Source organism: Dermacentor andersoni, chromosome 1, assembly GCF_023375885.2.
Source record: "Dermacentor andersoni chromosome 1, qqDerAnde1_hic_scaffold, whole genome shotgun sequence".
Lineage (NCBI taxonomy): Eukaryota > Metazoa > Arthropoda > Arachnida > Ixodida > Ixodidae > Dermacentor > Dermacentor andersoni.
The window spans coordinates 229,056,246-229,069,758 of record NC_092814.1 but is presented as its reverse complement, the minus strand read 5'-3'; the positions used below and the strand labels follow the sequence as shown (position 1 = coordinate 229,069,758).

Sequence of the window (13,513 nt, the reverse complement as noted above, 5' to 3'; positions counted from 1 at the left end):
GGTAAGTAAGCAGAATGAAGGTTTGAGTTATTTGTTGCGTTACGTACGCGCGGAACCCCGATGCACTGGGCGTAAGTAACTTCATCACCGATTCAATGAAGTGCTTATTAAAATCGTCAGCCAGTTTTCTGTTTTCCATATTCGGCAAAGCGTCTTTTATTGCACTGTCAATTGTATGCCTAGGAGGTCTTCCTAAAACCGTGTTGACTATGCTCCGGGTTTTTCCGGAATCGTAGCGGGATGCGGATGTCTGTACCCGTGCCGTATTTGCATTTCGTATGAAAAGGCAACGCATGGAGAAACGGAGAAGCCCAGCTTAGCCCTAAGGAGTGTTTATTCGTTCCTCGATTATATATTATTCGCTCCTGGGTTAAGTACGTCCGTCTTGTAGAATTTTACAGCGCCCATACCAAAGACTTTCTCCGCCCTAGTTCTTGGCCATGTCGCATCACATTTGCCGTCCTGTTGCAGAATAGCAGTGATCTTATAGAAGTTCCTTTCATTTGTACTTTAGGACAGCAAATGCTTGCAATGCAAGCACCAAATCTCGATGCTTGACCATCGTCCATTATACAAGCGCAGTCGGGTTTGAGCCAGAGTCCCCAAGGTGATGCTGCAGAACGTCGCGGTTATTCATAGAAACCACGAAGGAATAAGGCTTTGTGTCACGTGATATGCGGTAATTCGCGTTGGAAAAAAACAGGGGGAGGGGAAGTTGGAGGGCATTTGGATTGATTTGAGCCTAAACAATGTAGGTACTGTAGTATACTTTAGCTAGCTGGAATCCGGCGGTAGCTTTTTGCACCAGTCACTTATTACGAAGCTAGTCCTTCCCTGTGTCAGCCCTCGCTTACAGTTTAGGTCCGATACCCCATTAAGACTGCAACATATTTAAAGCCTCGAAGAAACAGAGCGAATAGTCTTGAGCCGCAATGATATCAAAATGAAGAAGATGGCGTCTACAAGTCGGGTTCAGATAAGAGTCTGGGCTTCTAGTCTTATGTCTTATGGTTTTTGTAATTTGATCCTCCAGAGGCATTACTTGACTCAACCAAGTATGCCAAAATTTCGGACAGTTTGCTAACCCTAACGGGACGTTTTCGCCGCCAGTAGACATGTTTGTGAAACTCACCATTTCCCCGAGAAGCTTACCATTGCGACCACTTATATTCTTCTTCACTTTCGTTACTTTCTCGAGCAAACAATGCGCCCCTAGACTTTCTCACCACTAGGTAAGTCGACCTCAATAAAACGCAGCCGTGAAGAGGAGCGAAGTGACGCCAAATCTGAACATGAAGTACTCATCCCGTTTATATAATATAGCATTTTAGTATGTAGTTACAATTCCCTGAATAATCTCGGAGAAGTCGCGCCGCTGACTCCCCCTCCCCCTTTTTCTCCACTGTGAGCGTTTCAGACGTGTCCCCGTGCTCGATCGCTCCCGTGCGTTGCGTGGTACAGACTGAATATTAAGCCGGCGTGCCCAGTCTGCTACAGCGGGGCGTCATCGTCGTCGTACGTCTCGACGAGCTCCTCTTCGTGTGTCTCGGCGTTCTCGGCCGTGGTGCTCGACTCGTCCACGTTCCGGCGGCAGTCGGTCTCCCCCGTGGGCGACGTCATGCTGCGCTCTTCTTCTTTGCGCGTCGTGGTCCGGTTGATGGTGGTCTTGCCCTGGATGGTGCGCTTCTTGGTCATTTTGATGCGCCGAAGCGTGCCCAACTGCAGCGGTGGCAGCGACGCGGCACCCGCTCCCGGCACGCTCGTGTTGTCCTGCAGCGCGCCATGGCCACGACGGGCAGACGCAGTCGTAAAAGGATCGTACGACCGGCTTTGTGTGACCGAAACGCTAACATCTGAAAGATGGTCAATGCACCTTCCTTTGCCTTTGTACTACGCGCGGCCCACGAAACACACCACAAAGCGGCAGGACAACGTAACTTCACACCGTACGCGTCCACGTAGCTAGTAGGATACATCATTCAAGACCCTCAAGGAATCCGGCAATGTCTTTCTCTTCAATATTAGTCATTACCGAAGTGTGACATTGGTTGCTACTAAAGAGTTTTTAGCGGCAACCAATAAATTTACTCGTAGTGACTGATAAAGTGCTGATCAAATGCAGGGTTATAAAATTCATAAATAAGTGCTTATAAAGTTACCTCAAAAAACGTTCCAAAAATCGGCGTATCTTTTAAAACTACAGGACCTGCAGCACAAATTGCTGGTGCATTCTAGGACTTCTGAGATAAACCATCCTCGAGAACGCTTCTGTTCACTACATCTTATTGAGTATACGTGCATTTGTTTTGCGCACGCGAAAGGTATAAGAAAAATATCAAACGCAAAACTGGTCGCAGCACAAGTTTTATTTGACCAGTCTGTCGCCAAACGGGGGCTGGGGATGGGTAAAACTACTTTTATAGCGCCTTGAAGCAGGAACTCCTGCTGGTTTATTGGGCCTTTTGACTGTCTCTAAATACGATTATTCGCCGCCCTGCAAAAATAAAACATCGACGCCCACCGCACGGCATTAGCTGGCGCCTCACTAACCTGGAACGAAGATTTTTTGCACTGACTCTCGGCAATGCGTTTCCGTTGCTCGCCGTCAATTTTCCGCGTGAAGGAATGCTCGTTGTCGATGGTTTCTTCTTCGAGCCGCTTCTCGATGCCAATCTTCACTTCGTTTACGTCGTCCAGGTCCAGGGAGCGATCCCCTGGCGTCCGCCTCAGGGTAGAAGGAAGTCTGTGCAAACATGGATGCATTGTCTTCACGTTATCTCCATTCTCAGAACATGTATGTCACTACCCACTTGGATGTTTGACAGGCACGTACCCAGGGGGGCCCCGGCTCCCCCCCCCCCCCCCGAAATGAAGCGGCATACAACTCAAATCTACAGTGAAGTCCCGCACACGCCCTCATAACCACCAGCCACTGTTCCTCCACGAGGCTGCAAATAATTCGTACTTCAAACTTTTCCTGTTACCCAAATAAGGCGGTAACCACAAAAATAAAATTATTAGCGCGTAATCTTATGCCTTTTGCCTCGCCTGTTATAGTGGAATGGCCAAATCCTAATTCTTTATGGAACTGAAATAACATGCTTGTTTTGCTGCAGCTATTTATTGTCAAGTTTCACTTCAGTTGGCAGTGAAGTTTCATGAGTAAAACGGGTTGAGCAGTGAAATGAACGGCACCGCAGACTTTGAAGATTTAATTAATTATGAAGTTTTACGTGCCGAAACCATGAGGCATGCTGTAGTGGGGGACTACGGCGATTCGGGCCACCTGGCGTTCTTTAATGGGCACCTAAATCTAAGTACATGGTTGTTTTCGCATTTCGCCCCAATCGAAAATGCGGTCGCCATGACCGGGATTCGATCCCACGACCTCGTGCTTCGCAGCCCAACATCATAGCCACTAAGCAACCATGCCAGGTAGACTTTCGAAGAGTGAAATGCTCAGACTCCATATACTTTGTCCATGTCTATTGCACACGTCATTGCTTCCGTCGATGAAAAGACTGCAAGAACAGCAGACGCTCCGGAGGTATCATGTACGACGCCATTTTGAAAAGACCGCATGACGACGATTTTGTTTGCTTCTGTGATTGACTGGCGAAGTAACACAACCCCGCGTGGGCCATGTGCCTTGGTTGTCAACTGCTGTTTTTTTTTTTAAGTTGTATGCTACCATAGAAATCCTTCTTTTACACTTTCACTTTTTTAATTGTTCTTGGCAGTGTTCTTCTTACGTTTCTTTCCTGCGCGAGTCCATTTCATGTGGTTCCTTTTTTGCCTAGTAAAGGAGAGGTGTATCTCACAGGCGTACCTGCGAGATACACATTATTTTATTTCTCTTTGGCGGGTTTACGCATCTTTATGGCGAATAGCGGGCGTTATTAACATTTGTACTGGTAAAGGTACCCCCCCCCCCATTTGCATAGCAAAGTTACCTTGGGTTGAGAAAGTAACTTAATAATTTTCTTTAATTTAAATCAAGTCGCAAGTTTCCACGAAGACCAGCCCAGTGTAAATAGAATATACCACAACCATTCGTTTAATAAGCGTGCAGTGAGAAATGCTGCAGGATATATGTGAAAGCAGAAAACATACCGATTTAGACTCATCGCCTGTATTGGTACATGCAAAGTTTAGACAAGGCTCAAGAAAAGTGTTGCGGGCTCCTTAGGTTAGTTTCGTCATCTTTCCTTCTCCAACAAACTTCGATGACGAACTATTCTTGCTGTCTGTCTCTGTTTTACGTAACACGTTCGTTCAATGAACGTGAGTGTCCCCACAGTTCCACTGTGCACCTTCTCTGCCCATCTGCCTGTGTAGTATGTGCTTCAGTGCTGTTACTGCAGAGTGGCGTTGCCGGTATAGAAGCCAACGTATGTGAGCCAGCCTACTTTTCTTCACGAGAGGAGAATGAAGTATCTAAACAAGAATTACATGGTCAGCAATATATCCCGATTGTTCAGGCTATACTACAACGAGAATTTTCACAGCATTTCTAAAAGTCTTCACTCATTTGGGACGCGTGGATGGCGCGTTAATATTTACTGCGATGTCACGTGATCAGCGGGTCACATGTTGGGATCACATGAGCGCGCAGTGCACTGCATCCGGACCGGCAATCACCATCCGTGAGCGCGCTCGTAGCGCGTAGAGCTCACCTCTGCGTGGAGCGCTTGAATTCGGGAAAGGCAGTCTCGTACTGGCCGAGCAGCATGCGGGTGGTGTCGCCTTCCGGTGGCCGCGACATGCTCACCGTATCGATGAGCGCCCGCAGGTCGGCGTTCTCCTCGACGTACGTCATGTTGGGCTCGGATACTACTTTGGCAGCGTTCTTGGAGTCCTCGTCGCGAGCTTTGGCCATGAGGCCGCTCCGCACTCGTGTGGCCGCGATGCCCGCACGGGAGCGTCAGGGGGGACGCCGACACCACCCTTGCGGCCGCATGTCGGCGCGACTTCGTTTTCGTCGCCTCCCATGAACTTCCATTTGCTCGCGAATTGCTTCTCCTGGCGATGTGGCTGATTGCAGTGTACAGGCGGAGAACAATGCTGAACTTCCATGACGATTCCATGCGCTCGCTTATTCGAACATTTGCTCCAGACAAAGCTCGCTTCTTTGAAAGCGAGCTTAGAGCTTCACTGCTCCTGGTTTATATTAATCTCAATTGTTCTTAACGTTCTCTTTGTCTCTGCAGTGCAATATATGTTGCTTGTCATCTTCTTTCGTTTCGTGGCTGTAAGCATGTGCCTGCCACCACTCCATGTACTTGGTGATAAATTAATGAAAATGAATTACCTAATTTGAATATGGACAAAACATCCCTGCTGCGTGATGGAATTTCATTAAAACGCATAATGGTTTTCTTTTCGCTGACTAATCTTTGCTGATAGCTGAATTATAAAACTTGCTTGTAGTCCTAAGTAAGCAACTTAGTACTACAAGTCAGTTCTATGTGTGCTTGATATTCTTTTTTTTTTTTAGTTTTAATTTACCCATTCGGTATGTACCACTGGGCGCGTACCCATTCTTGTCGAATGCTGCAGAATAGTTATGTACTGGACTGGAAAACATTATTATGGCCCTGCAGGACGCGCTTAGCGGACCGACAGGGAGTACCTGGCGGCCGCTTCGCGGGCCTGCTGACCGCCCATTGCTGGTCGGCGAATAGTGAGCTTCTGAAGGACTTCTCGCACTTGTCCGAGGTAGAGTCGGAAAGAGCGTTTCTACACTCTCAGAGCGTGTGTGCGAGTGTCGCCGTGTGTCCGCACGAGGGGCACGTGTCGATGGGGTACGCGTCGGGATAGAAACGTCTAATTTGGCGGGGTTTGGATACATGTGCGTCTGCAGTAAGCATAGTGTTAGCGCCTGCGGCCTGTTAAGTTTGTGGTGTGGTGGCGGAAAGATGCGGCGCCCCAGGTAGAAGTGTTTTGTAATTTCGCTGTACGTAATGAGCGCGTCCCGATTGTCCTCTAGCTCGACGAGAGGGGGTTGCCCGGGGACGGCGCGGTCGGTAAGAGCACACGCTGCTTCGTGGGCGATCTTGTTGAGGTTGGGCGGTGCGCCCGGCAGCCGACCGAGATGGGCAGGGAACCAGATGACAGTGTGGTGCTTGAGGGTGCTCATATCCGCACTACGGAGGGTGCGTAACGCCTGGTCGGAGACGACGTCACGTTCGTAGGCTTTGATGGCCGGTCTGGAGTCGCTGCAGATCACTTCCCGTTTGCCGTCGAGCACGGCCAGGGCTATGGCTACTTGCTCCGCCACCTCGGGGTCACGGATGAGGACCGTAGCGGAGTTGAGGATCCGCTGCGTGGATGAGACCGCGACCGCGGCGAAAGTTCGATTTTTGCCGTAGGCGGCGGCGTCCACGAACGTGCCGTCGTCCACTTTCATGTCTATGCGCTGGAGAAGGGCAGTCGCCCGAGCAAGGCGCCTGCCTCTGTTGCGGTCAAGATGTACGTTTCGCGGAATAGGAGCGATCGTGATGAAGTATCGGATCTCGCGGGGAACCGGCGTTCACTTCGGTGGATCCCTGGTAGTCGATCAGAAGAAGCCGAGCTAGCGCAGAATGTGGCTGCCCGCCTTGGTGGTCGTGAGTCGGGTCACCTGCGTTCGCTCCTGAGCCTCGGCGATGTCTTCTAGCGTGTTGTGCACGCCAAGCTCTAGGAGTTTCTTTGTGGAAGTGGTGATCGGAAGGCTGAGGGCCCGTTTTACTACTTTCCGGATGAAGGCGTTGAGTTTATTGCGCCCATCGCATGGTCAATTGTGCATGGCAGCGACGTAGGTGAAGTGGCCGAGAACAAACGCGTGTACGAGACGTAGCAAGTTGTGTTCTTTGAGGCCGTGGTGACAGTTAGCCCCTTTGATTACGAGTCGTATAGCATTCTGCGTCTTGGTCGTGAGCTGCTGCACCGTTTGGGTGTTGGTTCTTATAGGGACTTGGTGATCATGGCCAGGGCCCTGATGGAGGGTACCTTGCACGTTACGGCCATCCCTGGTACGGGGGGGGGGGTGATGTTGCGTTCGGCCGACGGTTTCCACCCTCTGGGCTTGGCGCCCCGGCGTTTGGGCGAGTACAGCAACAGTTCAGACTTGGTGGGGGAGCACTTCAGACCAGTGTGTTCGAGGTAGGACTCAGCGGTCTCGACGGCCTCCTGCAGGACAGATTCGATGAAGCCATCCAACCCTGCGGAGCACCAGATGGTTATGTCGTCCACGTAAATGGTGTGGTTTAGCCCGTTGATCTTCGAGAGTCGTTCGGAGAGCTCGATCATCACGAGATTGAAAAGCTTCGACGAGAGGACTGATCCCTGGGGGGTGCCCCGCTGTCCGAGCTCGACTGCTTCCGACAAAAGGCCTCCTGCGCGTAGGACGGCATAGCGCCGGGTGAGGAAGGAGCGGACAAAGTCATAGAACCAACGCCCGAGCCCAAGGTCTGTGATCGCCTTCAGGATGGACGAGTGTGCGATGTTATCAAATGCCTTTTCCGAATACAGGCACAGTATGGCACGGATGTCCCGAGTGTTTCCTCTGTCAAGAATCTGATGCTTTAGAGGTAACATGGCGTATTGGGCAGATAACCCGGGTCGGAAGCTGATCATGTAGTGCTCGAGGTATCGACGGATCCTGTTGGGCACGACGGGCTCGGCCACCTTACCCACGTACGATGTGAGCGAGATGGGGCGGAGGTGATCTATGTTAGGCGCCTTGCCCGGTTTGGGAATGAAGATCGCGTGGACAAGTTTCCAGGCGTCGGGTAGCTCGCCTTTCTTTCACACTTCGTTGATGGTGTTAGTGAGGTAAATGACGGAGGGGTTATCCAGTTTGCGCAGGAGCTGTTTAATTAGAAATGTATCGTATTTCTCTGTGCCTACACCTGTCATCAGCATTCTTTCTTCGACGAGAATCATACATCGCCTTCGTCCTCTTTACATCACTACGTACAGTCGGTGTCACCCTTGTGTAGAATGCTGGAACAGTGGCTGTCGGAGCACCTCAGGAGCCAGCCAGCGACGTTTAACGGTAGTTGCTGTGCCCAGACGTGCCCATCAGCTACCGTTAGACGTCGCTAGCTTCTTCAGGAGCGCCCCGGAGGCCGCCGTTGCCGCGCTCTACACAAGGGCGGCGCCGACTGTACACGTCTCCCACTGTGCATCCGCCTGATTTGGTGTTTGCATTTCACCATATTCTGTGAGCGGTGTAGTGCATAAAGATAAAAATTGCCCGACATTACAGTTGTGACCTTTGTGGTGGATAAACATGAACATTGAATGGTGTTGTACGCTGCATAGATGAAAGTAAACACAATAGTACATATCGCGGTTAGTCGTATATGATTCAATACACACCGCTCCACAAAAGGTTCGCTTCTCATAGACTCCAACGTGTGCTTTGGATCGGCATATTTTTATTTTTAGATATGTGACGATGCATATATCTCTGTACATACGCATCTCACATTCTTCCCTTGACAAGCATCATACGAAAGGACGAGCCTTCGTCCTCGTAGCACTTGTGAGATCGTGAGACCCGTGAGAGGTTTGTGTCAACAGGATGCGCTCGTGTCATCTGCTACTGCTGCTACATCCTTAACTAAAACAACTTTCGCGTCATTTAGATACCAGCATTGCGTTGGATCTGCGTTTTGTTGATGTTTGTTTGTTGTTAGGACAAACGGCGGTTGATAAACAGACGCCACCTGAATAATTAAGCTGTCCACTTGCATGCAAGGTAAAATCTGTTTTCGTTTACGCGTTACCGATAGCAATCATTCAATAGGGTGCAACACGAATGATCAAAATCCAGTCTTGCTGTCCCAACGTTACCCGCCAAATTTAAGTGTGACTGTCCACTTCTAGCGGACTCGTTTTATCGGCCTGCTATTTTCGTTTCGCTTCGGATTTCACCGGGAACTGAAGACAACCCTGTTCGGGCGCCGGTTCAAAGCACAAGAAAGTCGCAGTTTCGCCCGAAAGGGGAAGCAATGATAGCGATAGCAAAGCATTATACAAGTACACGAACTAAGCTTCGAAGTTTTTCGGTCGTATAGACTGCAGTAGACATTTGCTTACTAATTAAATTCACAAACATTTTGTTAAACGCGCACAGGCAAACGAACAGATCTCACTCGATGACCGATAACTCTTGCTGCCACAACGTCAGCATCGTTGGCATGATGAAGAGCGCCGGCAGCGGGAGTCAACGCCGTTCCTCGCTGCCTCATGCGCTGCTGTGCTGCCTCTCGCTTCAACGCGTCCTCGAAACATTAGATTACACGACCTTCATCACTAGCCGCACATGAAGCCACCACTCATCTCGGCTCACCCTCGCACGCTTTTCCTCGTCCCCACAGCATGCGGCGTGTGACACTGCGCGTGTGCGGTACGCTGGGGCGACCAGCGTTTTTAGGGAGTGGGCCACTCGCTCGCTGGTATCCTGTCCCCAGCGAAGCGCCAGCGTGTCGGCATGTCGCAGCGCCAGCGGCATGTCGGCGGCATAGTCTTCAAACGCGGCGCTGGCTCGCCTCCAGGAGGAGAAGCCTCGGAAGTGTTTCACCACTGAAGAGTACCTCTGCATCGTGCGAGAGGTTTCAGCAACCAGGCCGTTTGGCGACGATTTGAAGTGAATGACAACAATCGAGAACCTGAAGCGAGCGTACTGATCTTTTCACAGTTGCTCCAACCTTATTCAACATATTGCACAACAAAGCGCTCCACTCACTCCGCTCGACCGAGCGAGGGATCGCCAAGCTAATACACTTTCGTGCAGCCCTCCGCTGCCGTCGCCGCTTATCCGCTCAGCTATAGCTCTACTGACCCGCCGTGGTTGCTCAGTGGCTATGGTGTTGGGATGCCGAGCACGAGATCGCGGGGTCGAATCCCGGCCGCGGCGGCCGCATATCGTTGGGGGCGAAATGCGAAAACACCCGTGTACTTAGATTTAGGTGCACGTTAAAGGGCCCCTGGTGGTCGAAATTTCCGGAGTCCTCCACTACGGCGCGCCTCATAATCAGAAAGTGGTTTTCGCGCGTTAAACCCCATAATTTTTTATAACTCTACTGTCAACACGAAATGATAGATGAGATGAAAGGTTATGTATGTATGTATGCATGTACGTACCTTTTTTCTTGAGCGCACTTTGCAAGGCCGCCACCAGTGGCGCGTCCGTCGACGCGCACTACACGTATCACGGAGGAAGGAAACTCAGGAGAGGCCCTGACGTCATTCTTTGTGAAGCTAAAGTGAAGCCGGAAGTTGGCTTTGCTCATAGCGTTGTTCCGCCTACCGGGCCAGCTCTCCTCTCTTGTTTACATTTCTCACGAAACCACGCCGCGCTGCGCGCAACCGTGCTGCTCGGACCCGCGCGCTCCGCAGCAATACTAAACAATCGTTAGCACGTCAGCATGATTCCGCCAAAAAGGGCAACATTTCCCGCGGATATTCCTTCGTCCGTTGCCATTGCCGTGGCGCGGTACATTGCGTACAGCGTTGCATGCGCGTTCATTTCACGAACTTTAGTTCCTCCTGTCCCACCTGGCCACAGCAACATCCGGGAGGGCACGGTCCAGATAACGCAGTGCAGCAAAACACGGAGACCAACGCAAATCTGCCTGCACGGCGCCTTTGCCACGGTACAAAACCTACGGAGCAACACGTGTGAGCGCACAGAACCAAAACAGAGCCGCCGTTGTGGCCCGAAAGGCGTGGCCGCCATGACAAGGAAATAAAAAATCAGCAAAAAAGAGGGGAACCTACTACGTCACTTCCGCCACACTTTTCTCCTAGCGCGCGGAGGGGGTAGGGCCTCTCCTCAGTTTCCTTCCTCCATGACACGTATACACCAGCACCTTCGACACGAGGTGCTGCCTTCTGGCGGAGACTGCAGAAGACGGGAGAAAATGCCTGCACTTTCGGTTTGTGCTCGCGTGTTGTGTTTCTAGACGTCTTCTTGCCGCATTTGCTCAGCTGTTTGATGTAGGCGTGTTCTTACCGCATCTGCTGAGCGGAATGTACTACGAAGGTTACTCGCCCGAGCGGCACTGTGCCGTCGCTGGCTGCACCAACAACCAGCAAAAAAGGCAGTTGCCCTTCGACGTTTACGGAGGTACAAGAAGCTTCTGCTTATGTGGAGTGTATTCGCTGCACAAGTTTCCTGCGGCACCTGAGAAACCAGACCATAGAATACAGGCTTTGAATAGAAAAGACTTCGCGCCGAGCAAACTTGCTCGGGTGGGATTTCGTTCTGTTGTAGTAAACTACACGATAGTGTACTTCATGCCTTGCCGCATAGCGGGCCTGCCATAACAGCATAACAGGGCCGTTCACGACCTCTCGGCGTCCCGATTTTCGAGCCGTTGGGTTTACATTCCAGACTAAAGGTGCACTGAGGTCAACCCATGCCGTAAACTGTGTTTAGTATACGAAAGAAGGGTAAGCAGAAAGCGTTCGGGTGCGCGTGCCGACTTCGTAACTTGCACAGCGATTGTTCCGTTACGGCAAATAAACAAAACTACGCTGTACTTGGTGGTTTTTGTGACCTGTGTTTTTCATGCACGTGAATGAGCCGCAGTCGAGTACTCGTGACCGCGAGAAAGAAAGCATATGACAACGTGCACAAAAACAGGAATGCGCACGCGTCAACGCTTCATTTTTATATTTTTCTTTATTACGCGCAATGTGTCTGTGTTCGAATTGCTAGAACTGATCATCACACTCGGCTACACGAGAAGCATGTTCAGTCGTTCCTAATAGAGCTCGTGCCCCCCTTCAGCGATGTCGTACATGGATATGTTCTAATTATTGTGTTCTCTATTGACTGCGAGTAAAAAAAGTAATAAAGCGCCTCTAATTGGTAACACACGCGATGTAAAACGTAAAGCTTTTATCTCGTACTCACTTCACTCGCCCACTAATGGTTATGTTGCCGAGTGCGTCCGTTGTCAGTGTGAAATGCTTCTCATGTGCTCACTTCGTCTGACGTAAGCCCTGTTGCGGCTCGAAGTAGCGTTTAGGTCAGGAATTCACCCGGAACATTGATGAGTACGTCCGGTAGTAGGAATGAAGGAAAAAAGTTTATCTTCCATTATTTACACTGAAACGGAAGCCCACTGCATGCCCACTGCATGCAGGAGCATAGTAAACGTCTGGGTTCAGGGCACGTCAGCACCTCTGTCACTGCACCAAGGTCTCCGCGTTTCAAACCATCGTCTTCCTTAGTAGACTACACTAGCGAATGCGATGACTATCGCTTCCAATCACAATCGTCGAATTGTTCTCAATATCCCTCCCATGTTTACGCACCGTTCCGCCAGATTCGCCTACTATGGGTGTTGCACCTTCGCCCCGCATATGGCGCAACTCCGTTGTAATCTGGGAAACCGAGGTCGACGCTGTTCTCACAGTAGCATTTGATGTTGGCCCCTTTCATCAATTCAGCTTGTCAGCTTCCGGTTCAGGTAGAGTGATCGAGGTAATCACCGCTTCGACGGAGGGCGGCTGCTGTTGTCGCCTCGAAGTGAGCCCCCTTTGTTTGCGCGTCACCGTCCATGTCGGGCCCTGTCGTCGTCTGGGCGCGCGCTGATGACAGGACGGCCTCGTGGGAAACTTCCAAGGAATGCTCATCACCATATTGAGACGTAACAACACGTAGCCGCTATAGTTTCCCTTATACTGAGTGCATCGTGCTAAACAAAGAAAGTAACTTTGTTGTACTGGTATTGATCGTGGTATCCTAAGAGCACACGGCGATCGAGATGACAAAGCATGGCAAAAATGCAGCACAATGTATGACGGTAGCGCGAGACACTAATATGAAACTAGTCTTTAAAAAAAAAGGTATGTCTATTAGATATCGTCTACTATCTTTCATACAGTGCCTCAAACGCCAAAAATACGAGCATAATTACGCAGATCGCGCACAAAAGCGCCTGGCCAACTGCATGAAGTTGCAACTGCAGGGAAGCAGACGACGCTGCAGCTCCGTTCAAGCGTAAGGGTGCGTTTCGCTATATTTCTGTGCTTTGAAATGTAATCGCATTAAAGAAGACACTTTCCGGCATTCAGGGACGACAAGACAGCTACAGCGCTTTTGGAACCAGCCATCGGCCTGCCGCTGCCCGCGCTGATACTGGTCGCATGATTATCATCATCATCATCATCATCATCAAACAAAAACATGGCCGCCGCCTGCAGTCGCTGTAAATTCTGGTCTATAGGTTGAAATTCCTTGGTTCACGAACATACGTGGATAGCTTGGGCAACTTGAGCAACATTTTCCGAAATAATGGTCGATCCATATTCGAATAAACACGATAGTTCACTACACCGGCATCGTCATGTGTACTACCTTTAGGCGCAGCTCTTAGGCGTCCGTTCCTGCGGCGAGCGTCGCCACCTTTCGCAACCGAGCGAACGAGCACTGCGAAGGATGAAAGAGCGAACGCGGAGCCAGTGCGAGGAGGGTGCAGCGGAACCATGTGGTGGAATGCGGAGGAAGAGG

The 13,513-nt window shown here is 50.6% G+C and overlaps 1 protein-coding gene across 1 annotated transcript; it reads right to left on the bottom strand.

Annotated features, from left to right (window-relative positions):
- Positions 1-300: 300 nt before the first annotated feature.
- LOC129381131 (uncharacterized) lies at positions 301-5,093 on the bottom strand. Its single transcript, XM_055063721.2, has 3 exons — positions 4,677-5,093; positions 2,551-2,743; positions 301-1,770 (listed from the first exon to the last, which is right to left on the bottom strand). Exons 1-3 carry the CDS (start codon positions 4,877-4,879, stop codon positions 1,492-1,494), a joined length of 675 nt encoding a protein of 224 aa, XP_054919696.1. The 5' UTR covers positions 4,880-5,093; the 3' UTR covers positions 301-1,491.
- Positions 5,094-13,513: the final 8,420 nt, after the last annotated feature.